The following is a 17,662-nucleotide window of genomic DNA, read 5'->3' as shown; positions in this document are numbered from 1 at the left end:
CTTTCCACTACCTTTGCTATTGTGAACTACACTGAACTTTTATTCCAATAGCTTCATTTGTGTTGCCACAGCTAAACCCGTCTTCAGCGGTATGCTGCATATTCTCCTGCTGTCACTGTGATAGAGACTTAAAATCCCACATATGGTAAATCTTGCTTCAAACTCACACCATTAAAAAAAAAACATTGTGATAAGTGTTAACTACCACAACACAGTTCAGAAAATTTTCCATTCAAATATTTTCCTCATGGAAAGCAGGCATTGAATATCAAGACAGAAAGAAATTAAGAACGATGATAAAATCACTTCAGTCTATTTATACATTTTCGAATCAAAAGGAACAACATGTATAGGATTAAATAGACATATATATATATATATATATATATATATATGTGTGTCTTCCTCTCTCCAAAACTCTCAAAAGAACATCTTGTCTTGTGTTCTGTCATTTGCAGGCTTACATATATACAATTATGTAGATCTCCAGTCCACATATGGCTAGCAATCAAGGGAAACAAAACACTCCAGAATCGCAGATCTACATAATTGTATAACAAAAGAGGATTTTCCGCATTACAAACGGCACATCAGTCAAACGAATTATCCTGAGCATCTCGAACATTAAAGTAAGGGGGGTCTCTCGGAAACATCAGAGGGTTTCAAAAAGCAGGGGAATCTGATCCCTCGAAGAAGAAAAAGGAGGAAAAAAAGGAGGGGAAAAAACTCACAATTCCAGTACTGTTTAAGAAAACCTTAAAACCTGAGTGCCAATAATTTAGCCTTCTTTCAGAAGTTCAGGAACCAGAGATGAAAGGGGAATTCTTGGAAGCCATTCAAAACCAAGCTTTGAGCAGCAAATGTAAAGGAATGAAAGCTGTAGCCTCACAATCAGCATTTCAAACTCCCTCTCTCTCCCTCTGTATGTGTATGTATTTATGTATAATATATAACTAAATATATATATAGTTTGGTAGTTCACCACAAAAGTGGGGTACTGGCACAGACCGAAATAAAATCCAAATGATCAACTGTGTAAGGGTGCACTGCATTTAAGGGACTGAAGAAATGTCAGACTGTGACGTGTGTATGTAAGCATAGGCTGTCTTGAGGTAATTCAGTTTGCAACAAGGAAAAACCTTCTTTTCAGAAAATCTCCTGTCACTTGCACAGAGAACGCTTACAAAAAAAAAAGGGAAAAAAGAAAAGGAAAGACTGGGAGAAGGGCTACAAAGCTTCCAGACGTCTATTTATATCCATTCAGGCAGTGAACAGGCACATTCCAAATGCCAGAAGGCACTTTCAAAACCTTTCATTCAAGACCTGATGTTTGTTTCATCTCTAAAAAGTCTGGCACCAAAAAAAGAAAAAGAAATGGTAAACAGTAACATGTAAATGTGCTTCTTTTACCCCCTTCTTAGAGAAAGGACTGGTCTTGATTCATTAGATTGAAAAAAAAAGAAAAAAAAAAAAAGCTTGAGGAAAATGCAAAAGAAAACCCTCATTATGTAAAAACTTTAATGAGAAATTACTAATGGCTTTAAAATGTCTGGATTGCTGCCTATTAGCACTTCAAGGTTTTTTTTTTCTTCATTCAGTTTAAAGTGGATTTCCAGAAGAAAGGGCGAGTTCCATTAGGTGACTTTTAAGAACCCTTGTGAAAAGAAGCAAACAGAAAACGCTTGTCAACCGTTTTCTGGGGCCGGGGCCACTCCTGCCACTAAAGTGTGCATCTGGCTGTGCGCTTCCAGCGAGCACCAAGCAGCCCGCATTATGTCTTCATTGTGGCACAATGCTGAGGGTCACCTCCAGTGAAGAGAAAGAAGCCTTCCTTTCCCACCAGACCCCATTGGTCAATCACAGTGTGAAAGACAGGGCCCCCCCTTTCTGCTGCCTGCATCTGAGGAGCTGTGTCACCAGCCTTCAAAAAGGCCCATAGAAACCATCTTTCTACCATATAAATTCCCTCTCACCCACAAAGAAAAAGAAGTGCATTTGATTTAAAAATCTAAACCATATTTATAATGATTAAATTATTATAAATATAATTTTGTAAAAGTGATAACAATACAAACCAGCAAAACAACAATCTTAATAATATTAAGAATTTTAAGAATAAGGTGAAAATATTGTTATATTCCTTTGGTACAATCCAGCCAGATAATTTGTTTTGTTTGTATTTTTAACAATAGCAATAACCAAACAACTGCAGTTCATCAATAACATTTAGCATTCTTAAAAATCTCAATTCTGATAAGTCATCCACCACAACAACAAAAATCTTTAGGATAGATACTTCACCATTGAGCACTGTGGGGCAGTGACAACCTTTCAGAAATGCTCTCTGAAAGGCATTTAACTGTTGCAGACCGAGAGGAGAGAGAGAGAAAAGTATCTACATATTTTCGCTGCCTGCATCTATAATTGAATCAGCCAAGAATGCCACCAGAATACTAGAAAGAAGGGAGAATAAAAAAAAAAGTAGCAGCATAAGAAAGTGCACGTGGAAGCAACTAGCCTCTTGTTGAGTTCAATGTCTCCACAGGAGCACCCTAATCCCTTTCATTCTCATCTCATTCATGGGGCTCTGTATGCCTGCTTCCATTAATGAAAATCAACACTTTCCTCTGCTTCCCCCACTGCAGTCCCCTGCTCTCACTTCAGTAGTGCCTGTGCAGGTATAGATATACATACACATGCATACATATACATTTATATATATATACACACACACACACATATGTATTTATAATTGAAAACTGTATTCACACACACATTTTATTGCACATATGTATATAAAACTTCAGCGAGAGTGTGTTTTCAACAGGCCGCACACTGCTCTGCCTCCCCTCTTTCCCACTCTCCCCCTCCTGCTCCTCTACAGACGCAGCAGTCGATGTTTTTAGAAGCTGGGAACAATGTTCCCGCGGGGTGCCAGGAGCGCAGGGAAAGCCCTGCAGACTGCTGTCACGCAACTCTTGACGGGCGCTGCCAAATGGCTCCTTCAGTGTGTAAACTCTTACTGAAGTGACTGGCTCCTTTGTGCTCCAGCTCAACACGCAGATGGGACAGCCTCGGTGAGGAAAGAATAACTGCTGCTCTCTCGGCATGAAACCTCACACAGCCTTTGAAAACGCACATCTAATCAGCATACCATTACACACTGGGCTGTAGTGGGCCTCCACCACGCCTCCACCTCCGCCTCGCCTTCCCTGACACACTAATATATTTATTAACCATGCCAAGAGCATTTGGGAACTTGTGCTACAATTGGCTTCAGGTCCTGTGTGGCGTTTTCATTTTCGTTTCGTTTTATTTTTTTCTCCCTTGTTCATTTGTTTATTGAATTAAAATGAATGTATTAATGAGGATATACATTTTAAAATCTCCCAAAATATACTATCAGATCTGGAGATGTTAAAAACTATAACCTTGTGCGGTTTTATTTGAACACACTGAAATCAATCCTATGTTACCACTTCTGTGACACCTTCTGTGGATAAATAAATATCACATGATTCCACATATTTGGAGCACAACTTTAAAGCCACAGAATGAAAAACTTCCTACAGGACAAAAGCAAGCAATAAATATGCGAGAAAAAGAAAGGTGATAAAATATTCCCCATCTTCAACGGTTTCAGAAACTAACATATTATGAAGCCAGAACTTGGTCTGCAACTGAGGAGGACAGAAAACTGTTTCGGGGGAAGGACAGCGTGCTGACGGGACTGACAGTCTTGCTCGACAAGTGGAGAGCTCCCACAACAAAGCTTGTAAGTGCTGGCAGGGAGTGGGCTTCAATAAGGGTTAAACAAATTACTAAGATGGGTTTCTGGCAAACATCATTATCTTCTGTTGCTACAATAGGCCCCTCAGAGCATGTGACAGAGTGAAGCATGGCTGTCAAGGCATTCCAAAATCGGCAAACCTGTTTCTGCAAGTTGTCTCCATCACAAAAAAAAATCTAAAACCACCAAGTGCACAAGTATATTCTATACTTGACTATACCATCATCTTAAGAACTTCCCTTTTTCATTTTGTTAAATGTCAGAATTGTTCAGCTATTTGAGAAGTGGTCCAGTCTGCCAAACTGTATAGCGTATTCTTTACACTATGTATAGGACAGAATTAAGGGTGAAAGGTTCAAATGGGCAAATTACATACTAACTATAACAATTTGGAAATTAAGAGCTCACAACTGAATGGGAACTAGAAAGCCTTTAAACTTGCAGCTGCCATTGCATAGAGACATGGGAAACATCTTAACCTGTACTAACTAAGCAAATAATTAGGTCTAATTGAGTCACTCAAAACTCTGCTGCAACAAAAACTTTTAAAGACACTTGCTCTTCAGGAGCAGTACTGCAGATCTCAAAGTCATTGAGAGGGGAGCTGGAAAAACCTGCCGTGCATTATTAAACAATTTTAGACATTTCTCCTGAAAGAGTCACACAGACTGTTAGACTTGTGCAAACCAAAACATAAATCTAACTATGGTTCTAGAGGACAAAAATTTATTTTTGATCCAACACACACCATCCAATACCACAAGTCTGATATCGAAACTGATGCGTCACTCCACGAGTTAAAGAAAAAGGGGGCCGAAGGGGGAAGAAGAAAAGGGATCCTTTTGCACATGCAATTTGCAGGAAGGAATATGTTGCATCATATTGCAACCCATATGACATTACCTGAAAGCATGCTTAAGGTAGGAGCCAAGCCGGGCTGGTGGCAAGAGAACATTCAAAACAATTTCAGCCCACAGGGGCAACAGCACTAGCTTGGAGAGCAGGAAACGTTCAATTATGTGGTGCAACAGTACTGGTGCTCCCCAACCCAGTGTTACATGCTAAAAATTGAAATTAATGATATCTCTCTCACACACACACACACACACACTCACACTCACACTCACACTCACACTCACACAATATTACACACTTTCACATCCCCTGTGAGGTCACTCCCAAACAATTGGCATACCATCATTCATGAATGACAATTGCAAGCCAAAGCACGGTTCCTGTGAAACAATAGTAAATTCCTGCAACATTTTTTTTTTTCTCTTCCTGGTTTCGCTCTGCAAATACCTCGATTCTGTCCGTTTTGGCATCCCCCCAGTATAGTTTGCCTTCTTCATAGTCAACGGCTAAACCGTTGGGCCAACCCAGCGAGGAATTCAGGAGCACAATGCGGTCGCTTCCGTCCAAGTTGGCACGCTCGATCTTTGGTTTTTCACCCCAGTCTGTCCAGTACATGTATCTGCAATAGAAAATATGCAGCACAAATTAACAAGCCATTGAACTAGGCCTAATGTCTTCTCTGACTCTTACAATATACAAGTCAGCATGCCTGGAAGAGAAAGAATGCAGAGTTTGTTTAGTGCAAAATGAAAATGTGAGGCATTAAAAGCCTCAAAAGGAGCATTCAAAAATATGTCATAAAACAAGTCATATGACCTTTCATTTTCAGATTTTGCTTCTGCACAACATGGAAAAATGGAACATTCATTTCTTAGACCAACACCACTACCATTTAGACAAAATCTAATCCAATATTATAACTTACTAAAAGAAGAGCATTTTTGATGGGGTAAAAATAGGAAAGTCTTAATATACACCAAATAAGGAGTTGCATGTTAATTATCAGCTTGGAGTATAATTAGGCAACACAGTAAGAATGCAACATAGGAAATATGTTAGTCTAAAAGCACAAGGATTAATAATACATCTAGAGGTCATGTACTTCCGTTCAGGGCACTTCCTCATAATGTAGGTTACAGCACACGAAAATGTAACATCCACAGTCAAAGCAGTACATTAAATCTACACATGGTTTTACTACCAATTTTCTGTGCAGCTGAGACCAATAGTTATATATTTCATGTGCAGTAAACAGCAACAACAACGATTACAGAAAAAACACTTTTTGGTTCAGCCAGTGAAATTCATTCATTAGGTTACAGCAGCGTACCCTCCGATGGGATCTAGCACGATGGCTCTGGGTTCGTCGAGGTTTTCTGAGATGATGATTCTGCGGGAGGTGCCATTGAGCCGCGTCACCTCGATGCGGTCAGTGCCGGTGTCCGTCCAGTAGAGGTTGCGAGCCACCCAGTCTACCGCAATGCCATCGGGGTGGTTGACCTCTGTGGTCACCAGCGTTTCCGCTCCACTGCCGTCGATCTGCGACCGGCGGATAGCTTTGACCTCATCATCTGTCCAGTACACGTAACCCTCCACGGGGTCATAGTCGATGGCGATGGCGTGGCGGATGTCGTCGATCTGTAGAACGATGTCAGTGAAGTCGGGCAAGTCAAGGGAGATGCGACGCAGATCCGTCCTACGAGCCAGTAACAGCACCTCCTCAGCTCCTGACCAGAAGAAATTTAAAAACAATGTTGTGGGAAGTGACAAAAAAAAAAAAAAAAGAGACAAATACAATATGATTTACAGAACAGGCAATATATAATCCTGGTTAAGTGAATTCTGAAGCCTGATTTTCAGAACCAAATCCTTCTACAGGTGCAGAAACTGGATATACCAGACATTTCATATAAACTCTTTGAAAGCAGTTTAAGTAACCCAGATGAGGATATAGATATTACTTTGCAACCAATGTTTTGTTTTACCCCTTTTGAAAATCATGCTGCAGGGTGATTACAAATAAGAGAGATTTCCTATTGATCTAGATTTGCAAAGCAGGGTTTGAAATTTTAGATCTCTACCTTGCGTCTCAGTTGAGTCAATAGCTGTGTGTCTGTCTGAATATAGAAAAAAGAATGTGCCTCCAAAGGAACGTCTAAAGAATACAGTATTTACAAGTAGAATTTAAGCCTTAATTTTCAGACTTAAACAATACTCCGCAGAAGCAATTAAGTGAAGGACTTTTAAGAAACAAATACAAGAGACCCTCATTTGGGCCATTCATGCTTCAGTGCTGAAAGTGTCAGCTGCAATCTTTCAGCAAAATTAACTCCAATCAGAAGTGACAGCACAGTGACTCTCAGACAAGGCCTTTATTTAGTATTTCTCATCTTTCCCTTGGCCCACTTCACATTTGACAAGTGACAAGACGTCTACAAAACGACAAACAATTGCCCCAATTTATCCATCCAACCTAAACAAATGAAGAGTACAGACGGTACTCTTTCTAATCCTTGCCCCAGTCACTGGTATATATGTTTCCCATTCACCAGCCTGCTAATCAGTTTGATACAACAAGACATTGTTTTAAATTCAGTTTAGCTGTCAACACCATTGGGAGCCTGGTTAATCCTATGGTCACCCTGAATATATCAATCTTCTAGCAGCACAGATTCCCTGCTGCAGTAATTAAATAAATGTCAATATATTGAACTTGTAAATGCAGAAGAAGCTGCAAATGTTTACAATTCACTGTCCCTCACCCTTCCTCAGAGACCTGGCAGTACAACTTTTATAGCCTATAGCCTTTTTAATTGGACTTGCACGGGGGGGTGTAGTAGAGAACTACAAGGATTTTTTTATTTTTATATATATATATATATATATATATATATAAAAGTTTTGTTTTACTGATTTTACCCCACAAAATTAGCTGTAGAATCCAATATTCTGACCTGTAGTTGTTTCAAAACTAATGTAAGATTAGAAAACTGTCTAATACTGTAATGACTGCTACCATTTGGGTTTTTCTTATTTGTATTTTTAATTTAAAATATGTAAGACAGTCTATAGTCTAGACATACAAACAGCCTGTTCATAGCATGTTTAGACAACTGACAAAGGACACTACTGAGACTTCCTAGTTCTGGACTTTTTGAGAGTACATTTTATTTATAAAAATGTCGATCGTGACCAAGGTTTCTGACCTCATAAATCATGTGATTGTAATCAGCCCTGAAAGGAAAAATACCTTTTCCTAAACCCTGAGTGAAAAACACACTAAAGGGGGCACAGAAGAAGTCAAACAAGTCTGCATCCCTCTGAAAGACATGTTTAAGTCAATTTGACAAAGCACACAAACTGTGGACTGCCGTGATTAGCTCTGACTTCCTATGTAATTGGTGGGCCCCCACAGCACTTAAGTGACCTGGGGGAGGGTCCGACCTTCACCTATCAAAACACAGTTCCCTGCCAAAGTGCCATGTGCATTATAAAAATTAAAATAAAAATAACGATTAAAAAAAAATAAAAAATAGACATCCAACTGAATGTGCCATTGTTTTCACAACTGGTTTTATGCACTCTTGGGATACTGGAAAATCTGCACTCACCAGCAGTCTGCATACTGTTCCATTGCCTCACAGGCTCTGAACACAGTCTCCATCCACCATAAATACTTAGAATTTGAGAGACTGCTCTTCTTGGAGCTTGAACCTAGCTGATTTATACCTGCTCATGTGCCAAGCTTGGCCTTGCTCTATAATAAACAGCACTGTTGTATTATTTTTATTCAAATCTTAAATGACCCATAGAGAAACTGAGGCATGTGTTTTGCCAACACTTGCAGCGAGAGAGAAGAGGGATATGTACGATCTAACAAACTATTCACAAACGGAGAGACAATAGACTAATTGTATGCTTGCTGAGGCTTTCCAAAGTTAGGTTAAATGTACATTTGAAAAACTGGCATATTATTTTTATAAGTACTGTACTGACCTAAGAGCACACAAGTGTGAAATCTTTGGTTTCTTACAGGAATTCTTTATTAAAGGTTTATCACATCTCCAGTCCTGGTGTCCAGCTCATTGTATTAGAGCACATTCAAAGGAAGGCTTGCTACAGGGCACTTTCCAAACTGAAAAGCACTCTTCTATCCCGCTCAGTGTACTATGCAGGAAATGCATTAATTTAGCAATTTGCTAAATCAAAACTGTAAAGCTTCTTAGTGTCACTAGAATTGGGATAAGACAGAAAGAAAGAAAAGTATTTTTGCATAGGAATTTGCTCCATGTCAAGTTACAGGTTTTTATGTATGTATTATATGAAAATGTTATACCAAAGTTAACTATTTTAGAGTATTCAAATCTATCCGGAGCACTTGATTTAGATGTTATTTATTTTATAACCACCAGAGGTTTTCTAGTTTCAGATATAAATGTGCTAACACTTTCATGGTCTTCCTTAAAGGATTTCCTGGACACTAGAATCCCTCTTCCCCCAAGATGCATTCTTGCCTTTGCTCTATCCTGTAATAACCACTTTACCTAAAGTCTGCCAAGGATACTCTCAAACCTAATTTGATTGCTTTTAAGAGAGAGAGAGAGAGTCACCTGTAAAACACAAAAACACTAGATGACATCTATTTTTCTAAACCCTAAAAAAGTAGCATTCATGTAATCTCATGACATACTATTTATAAATTTTAGGATAGTTCAAGAACTATTATATAGCAGTGTTTTATTTATATTGTAACTCATGGGACTCAGATTATGGCTGCATTACCTTTTGGCTTTCATTCTAACCAAGCTCCCATTAACTTCATTGGTTTGATTTGCTGGATTAATTCAATACTGTTCTAGAGGGTGTAAATGATGTGACAGCTAGAGCTACTGTGCACCTTGAATAAAAACAATGTTTTCAGCCATGAACACCATTACATTTTTGTAGAGCTGTCTAGATAAAGTAAATGAGAGCACCAGTTGGAACAGATAAAACAGCATTACCATTGCTCCAATACATCACCAATTCAAACCCTTGACTTTCCCTTACAAGTCTATTTGTAAATATACACAAAAGCACACAAACTGCAGAAGAGGAACATGACGGCATATTTTGTTATTAAAGATTAATATTCCTAATGCTCTAATCTGCCACATATAAACGCGGGGAACGCTTATTTTTTATGATTACAATTTGCTTCAGCCAAAGTAAATGATGCATCCAACATAAAGAAGTGTGAGGCATCCATCTGTCAAAGATTAAGACGTTTCTTTCATGGCCTTTTGGTGGACTATGTAAGTTTTGTGGGGGAACAGCATGCCAAGATGTTCATGAACATCTCAATTGCCAAAGCAGAAGAAGTGGTTTGTAAAGGTTAATGAACAATATTAGTTCATTCATATTTTAGAAAAAAATGAGAGATTGCTACCAGGTCTGCAGGTGATGCCGTCTTCCTGGAGTTGGACCCCAGTTGGACAGGCACAGCTGTAGAACGGCTCCATGGGCGAGAGGAGGCACAGGTGGCTGCAGCCTCCATTGTTGTCACTGCAGGGGGTTTCAACTGTGGAAGCAAAAGCAGGCATTGAGACAGTAGTATGTTCTCTGTAACCGATTGAAAGACAGGGAGGGAGAAAAATTACTTAATCACACGGTCTATGAAACATAAATACAATTAAACATCAGTGACATGAAACTGTAAAATAGGACTTTAAACCTTCTTATACCTGGAAGACACCATCCTGCACTGTGTTCTGAAAGTGCACAAGATGGAAAATGGAGAATAAGTGGCTTGTCTGGCACAAACAGGACTTCAAATTCATTTTCAGATGAACACACTAAACAGTGCTTGCAAATGAAGACTGACCGTAATCTGAAAGCAACAGGCGTTTAACGACTTCTCACTCAACAATCTTCGGTAATGATTCCACACATTAAAGATGTCGACAGGAAGGATCATATTTAAAATGCACTACAGAAATTGATTTATGACAATCCTCGCTTTAAAATGAAGCTTGTCCATTTCATTTTTTCACCGAAGCTTGGATCATTTACAGTTTGATTTTTATTGTATTATTTCTACCTTTAGTCATGACAGATTTAAGAGAATTCATGAAAAAAGAGCTTAGCTACGGCAAAAACAACACACACACAAAAAGAAAAGCAGCCCAAGAGTATGGAAGGTATTTAAGGCAATGCCAATAGGTATTATCATTTCCTTGTGTGCAACATTTTTCATTTCCCCTTGTTCAGAAACATTGCCAACCAAAGTAGGGCATTTTACAACAGTCGCCAATGGTGGTAGAAAGCAATGGAATCTTTTAATCATGAAAATGTACCTTTCATTTCTCCTGCCTGTGCCACCATTACTTTTTACAGATTTTGTGACAATTCCCCCCCACCGCCCCAATGTTGTTCGCTTTGTAACATTTGCTCTTCATTAGAAAACCCATCCAAATAAATACTCATTAATAACAATTTAATCATTGCTCGTCTGTTCCAGCAAATCTCTGTAATGCCAATTAATTAGTCAAGCCCCAATAAAGTCATTCAGAAAGCAAGAGTGCTTTTTATTTCCATCCCAAAACCAGAGAAGTGATTTTCAATTTTTGTTTGTTTAGGACATCCAATAGTAAAAATGTTACTCAAACCCTTAAAGAATCACCAGGCATTTCTAAGTGATCTTCATATAGACTAATTTATTGAACACACCTGCCATTTCAACATTTTTCTACACAATGAGCTGCAATTAATTTGCAGTACAGCAAAAGCATTTGAAAATTGTACCAGTTGATATGTTAGAAGCAAAAGGTCTCTCAAACCAGTTTTATTTTATGGCACTTTGCTACCCCAAAACCCCTGCTTGTGTTCAGCAGAGGCCTATATTGTTAGGCTGGGGATCTTTGAAGGAGCTTATAGTCACAGCCATGTTCCTAAATCAACAAGCATGTGGACAGGAATTACAACCCTTCTGCGAAGAGACAGTGTGCCACTCTCCCATGGTGACAGAATCACACAGGCAACACTGACATTTATAACCTGCCAGAACAGACAGCTTGTCATTGCCTTTGACTCCTCTGCAAAGAAATTAGGGGGTGGGGGAGATGTAAAAAAAACACTTCATTTTGCGAGCGCTGCCTTTATCAAGGACAGATGACCATATGCTTTTTTGGGGGGTTTGCTTGCTGCATAAAGAAAGCAGCAAAGGAAGCTTCCCTGGTAGTCATATCAGCCTTTAAAAGATGTACGCTTTTTCCATACAAGAAGAAAAACATGCAGACTTTACAAGCCTATACATCTAATCAGGTGTCTCTGCCCATTCATAAACAATTATGATACAACAATTAAAGATCCCTGCTTTCCACACTTATTTACACTTTAGTTTTCATTAAAAACACATTGCGGCTTTCAGTCTTTCTCCTCGAATGCAAAAAAGAATATATATATTATATTATATATATATATATATATATATATACACTCACCTAAAGGATTATTAGGAACACCTGTTCAATTTCTCATTAATGCAATTATCTAACCAACCAATCACATGGCAGTTGCTTCAATGCATTTAGGGGTGTGGTCCTGGTCAAGACAATCTCCTGAACTCCAAACTGAATGTTTGAATGGGAAAGAAAGGTGATTTAAGCAATTTTGAGCGTGGCATGGTTGTTGGTGCCAGACGGGCCGGTCTGAGTATTTCACAATCTGCTCAGTTACTGGGATTTTCACGCACAACCATTTCTAGGGTTTACAAAGAATGGTGTGAAAAGGGAAAAACATCCAGTATGCGGCAGTCCTGTGGGCGAAAATGCCTTGTTGATGCTAGAGGTCAGAGGAGAATGGGCCGACTGATTCAAGCTGATAGAAGAGCAACTTTGACTGAAATAACCACTCGTTACAACCGAGGTATGCAGCAAAGCATTTGTGAAGCCACAACACGTACAACCTTGAGGCGGATGGGCTACAACAGCAGAAGACCCCACCGGGTACCACTCATCTCCACTACAAATAGGAAAAAGAGGCTACAATTTGCACAAGCTCACCAAAATTGGACAGTTGAAGACTGGAAAAATGTTGCCTGGTCTGATGAGTCTCGATTTCTGTTGAGACATTCAGATGGTAGAGTCAGAATTTGGCGTAAACAGAATGAGAACATGGATCCATCATGCCTTGTTACCACTGTGCAGGCTGGTGGTGGTGGTGTAATGGTGTGGGGGATGTTTTCTTGGCACACTTTAGGCCCCTTAGTGCCAATTGGGCATCGTTTAAATGCCACGGCCTACCTGAGCATTGTTTCTGACCATGTCCATCCCTTTATGACCACCATGTACCCATCCTCTGATGGCTACTTCCAGCAGGATAATGCACCATGTCACAAAGGTCGAATCATTTCAAATTGGTTTCTTGAACATGACAATGAGTTCACTGTACTAAACTGGCCCCCACAGTCACCAGATCTCAACCCAATAGAGCATCTTTGGGATGTGGTGGAACGGGAGCTTCGTGCCCTGGATGTGCATCCCACAAATCTCCATCAACTGCAAGATGCTATCCTATCAATATGGGCCAACATTTCTAAAGAATGCTTTCAGCACCTTGTTGAATCAATGCCACGTAGAATTAAGGCAGTTCTGAAGGCGAAAGGAGGTCAAACACAGTATTAGTATGGTGTTCCTAATAATCCTTTAGGTGAGTGTATATATATATATATATAATATGTTTTTGCAATTCCTTGTTATGCTTTGGAGAAATCCATGTATTTTTTCCCAGAAATTAGTATTACATTATTATGCTTTAACGAGTGAAGGCTGGACAAAATGAGAAGATGCATTGTTGAAAGTTTAAAAACAGTACAGGCATTTTGAAAGTAAATAAATCAGATTTGATGTATAAGTCATCACAAGGCATTTCAGTATAACTGTTCTTAAGAAAAGAAACTTCCTCAAAAGACCATTCCCACAAACAAACAATTCATCCAAGCTGCTGAAAGCTTCCAGTCTGTGCAGGATTAATAGCATTTGAGCCCCAGATAAACTTAATGAGAAAACAAGCAAAACGGAGCAGAACAGGAATACATCAGTCACTGGCAATGACAGACCACATAATCATCACACTTAGCTCAGGGCTCGAACGGAAAAAGGCTTAAACCATTTTCCATTTAATAACATGCACTGGGGATGCCTTCACCTTGGTTCAATGCTCCCTGGATTTTATTCGATATTCTTTGTTTATTATGCCTGTGAGAACATGAACCTCGAAGTCCCCAAAATGCAACTGCTACCTCAAAGCTTTGATGCATTTTCTACATCTTCATTACTGACAATTTTCACCAAAGTCCTAACTAACTACTGTCCTGGACAGACTTTCTGCAGCAGGATTAATCACGAAGCAGTGTGGGGAAAAAAAAAAATGCTCCATGCTCCACCACCCAACTACATTCATGAAGTTCTGGGTTTAAGTATGTAGAAGCATATATTGTCATTTTCTCCTCCAAAAGCAAAACCCCTCCTAATAAATAAAGGCATTTATTTCTGAAATGTGTGCCCCAAAAATGTTTGGAACAGGACTCTTTGTGCTATGTGAACCTTTTATGACTGACATCACTTCTCTACATTCGCAAATGGTAATGATACCCATATGTAGAGCATCTTGGATGCTAGGTGGGGCTGTATGGTATCAGGGCAATGTGCCCGAGTTGGCCATTCAAATCCAAGTGGGGGGGCTCTGACCTCAAATGCTATCACACAGAATGGAGACACGTTGTTAGATACTTGATAAAGAAAAGGGTAAACTTACTGTCTGGCTGTCTCTCTTGGCCCAGAACTTGGATATCCATGGGTGAGTATATTCCGTTCAGTATTTCCCTCCTCTTCTCTCCCGTCTTCTTGTTACAAGCATGGATGGAGCGTGTCTGCCAGTCTGTCCAGTACAGCGTTTCACCCGATAGAGTGAGGGCGAATGGGTGAGTCAATGTTCCTTCAACTACTGTTTGCCTGTTACCAAACAGAATCGAGAGATTAGGAAACAGTAAAAAAAAAAAAAAAAAAAAAAAAAAAAAAAAAACCTCTCTTGCTATGCAATAGTAAGGCATGTACAAGAAATATCTAAAATCAGGATTTAGTTGGAAGAGCCAAGTAAAAATGTTTGCACTTCGTCTGAAGGTTGATCAGTAAAGGCTCAATATCTGTAATGTATTAAACCATTTACTTCACAGTTAAGCATATTCAAATATTTGAATGAAAAAAAAAAAATGAAAAAAAGATAAATATTTTCATTATTGTTATTTAATCCTTTCTATATTTTTGGGCTGTTCCAGTTTTAGAATAAAGCAGTGTTTCCTTGGTACAGTTTCTAGTTTTTCTTTATTATTTGAGGTTGAAATGACATTTTTCAAAAGGCCTCTCCCAACTTTTGACCAGGAAACCAAAGCCAGAAATGTCTTGGTTCAAAAGAGGCAGGCCAACATCAACTTTTAATTCCAAAATTAAACCCATAGCCGACTTAATTATAAAGTAATCAGTTTCCCCACCATGTGCTTTATTTCTTAGAAAATGTTGCCACTCTAGGGAGAGAAACATGATCTATTCACAAACTGGCATTAGTGAATAGATCATTTAGTTGCTGAAATAAAGCCCAGAATGAGCTCCCCCACCACCCAACAAATGTATATAAGTTTTCTAGGAGTTACAAATACGCGGACAATGAGAAAAAGTGCTGTTTAGATCATTATAACAATCCATGTCACATACAAAAACTATCCAGATTCACAAGCATTTACAGTTTCTTTCCAGAAGGAAATTAAACAAAATCAGGCTGTCAGCGACCTTTAGGTCATCGTCTGTTTAAGTCATTAGCAGAGAAGAGTTACCAACTGCTGACAATACAGCATAGGTTATTAACCAGGAAAGTAACTGACAGAGTGAAGTTGATCAATTCAGAGCCACAAAACTACAAAACGTGTTGCCGACACTTAGTTGCCGAATAACTTCTATTTATTTTTAAGGAAAATCATCCTCCTGAAAAATAGGAAGAAAAAACATGTTCTGAATGTAATGGACAGAAAACAAATACACCACAAACAAACATTTTATTTTTCTTATGGATCCCCTTCCAAGGAAACAACCAGAACAAGAGGAAATGAAAGACGGACAAGGCAGAGGCCAGTGCCGGGGGATTTAATGCAATACCACGATGCCAGCCAGCACTAGTCTGGGCAACAACTGTTCCAGCATGTCTCCCCCGATATTAACTTTGTGTGTTTGACAAAGTATAGAAGGCCGAAAAAAATGAATTATATTCAGATTTCACAGCCATTTGTGGTCTTTCCTTCTCGGTTGTTGAACTTGTTTCTTTAAAACAGTCGACTATACAAGTTCTAATGGCAATTCACAACGCCAACAACGAGGCTATTGTCTCTGGCAACAATTAGTTTCTATCATCATTCTCATTGAGACGTCACGCTTTCTCAATTACCATATTTTGGAGCTGATCAACTAGATGCGGGACAGCCTGCCTTGCAAATGGACACCAGAAGCAATGGGGAGGTTTTAGAAAGATGTTGCACATTTTCCTTCTTTACTTCCAAGGCCACAGCTCCGAGAGGCAATTTCATCATTCAGGGCTCGGCAGAAGCTTACTTACAACTCTGCAAATCGTTATTGTAAAATAGGATACTAAGTGCCAAAATGTGAGAATGATCAAGTACTGATGTGACATGGAAATGGAGCAGTTTGCTTATTCGTCTTTAGTTCATTGTTTGAATGAAAAAAGAAGGCTTAAAGACTGTAAACCTCCAGTGTGGGTAAGAAAAAGGTTTTCTCTTCACTGAAGTGCGCTGCATGTTCCTCCAGTGCATCTGCCCTGTTAACTACCCTGCGTAATTTAGCATTCCTCGCACGGCACCAGAAGACGGATGCCATCAGGGGCTCAGTTTGTTTTTCTAAATCCTCTCCTTGACCTATGAGCACTGCAAACCACTCAATCAGCTCTTCTTGTTTTTTGCAGGAAAAAAAAAAGACAAACGTGCAAGATTGACCTGGTGTGAACGACTGTATTGGGGGGGGAAGAGAGGGGGGCACCTACAGCTTGCTACTGACATGGACTTCTAAGGCTGGTGTAGCTGAAGTGTTCCAAGCTTGTCTTTGAGTGCTTGTTGGCATTATGCTGCCCTGAGCACCAGGATGTGTGTTAATAACAGAAGCAATGCAAACAGAAGTAACTTTGTGATGGGGATAGGTTAATATTGGGGAGTTTGGTCAAACAGTCATGAATAGTGAATCGACTCCAAACACAATCATACTGCCATTTTCTAAACGAAGAGGATGTTTACATGGGCAAACCAGAGGTGATTCTAGGGTATGTGGGGCCCCAGGCAAAATAATTCTTGACGGTGATGTCGGGGTGGGGTGCGGTGCATTTGGGGGCCCCCCCTCAGCCCGGTGTCCCAGGCAATTGCCTAGGATGCCTACCCGCTTGTGACGCCCCTGGGGCAAACCCAAGACGAGAACTAGTTACCAGAAGAAGAAAAAAACACATTTAGGTTTATATTCAGAGTTAGAAAAAGTAGAGTAAAAGGCATCAAATTTAAAAAGTTGTATAAAAGTGCCACTTACACTCTCTGTCTCTGTACCACTTCTATTTGCTTAAAACCTGGAGATCAAACCTATTAGACCATGTGAAATAGACCTCAAGCAGAAAGCCACATAGGAGAGACTCACCGACTGGAGCCATCCAGGTTGGCTCTGTGGATGAAGCTCAGTTTAGCGTCAGCCCAGTAGAGTTTCTGCTCATCCAGGTCAATGGTCAGTCCATTAGGCCAGTAGATCATGGAGTCCACAATGATTTTCCTGGTGCTGCCATCCATCCCGGCCCTCTCAATACGGGGCTCCTCTCCCCAGTCAGTCCAGTACATGTACCTGGTGGAGGAGAGAAGACACTGCACTGTAACTCTCATGTCAACAACATCTTCTCATCTCTATATGCTTGGCAGATGCTACAGAATACTTGGTGGATTGAAGA

General features: G+C 39.7%; 1 protein-coding gene across 1 annotated transcript in view; it reads right to left on the bottom strand.

Annotated features, from left to right (window-relative positions):
- The window catches only part of lrp5 (low density lipoprotein receptor-related protein 5), a 65,157-nt gene that overhangs the window by 29,493 nt on the left and 18,002 nt on the right, over positions 1-17,662 (bottom strand). The window contains exons 3-7 of the mRNA XM_066701161.1: positions 17,362-17,559; positions 14,441-14,637; positions 10,074-10,205; positions 5,976-6,372; positions 5,093-5,264 (exon numbers count right to left, since the gene is read on the bottom strand). Of these exons, the coding sequence (XP_066557258.1) occupies positions 5,093-5,264; positions 5,976-6,372; positions 10,074-10,205; positions 14,441-14,637; positions 17,362-17,559 (1,096 nt within the window). The remainder of the gene's footprint in view (positions 1-5,092; positions 5,265-5,975; positions 6,373-10,073; positions 10,206-14,440; positions 14,638-17,361; positions 17,560-17,662) is intronic.

Source organism: Amia ocellicauda, chromosome 4 (genome assembly GCF_036373705.1).
Source record: "Amia ocellicauda isolate fAmiCal2 chromosome 4, fAmiCal2.hap1, whole genome shotgun sequence".
Taxonomy (NCBI): domain Eukaryota; kingdom Metazoa; phylum Chordata; class Actinopteri; order Amiiformes; family Amiidae; genus Amia; species Amia ocellicauda.
Note: the sequence above shows the minus strand (reverse complement) of the source record. Positions and strands in the feature narration are given on the sequence as shown.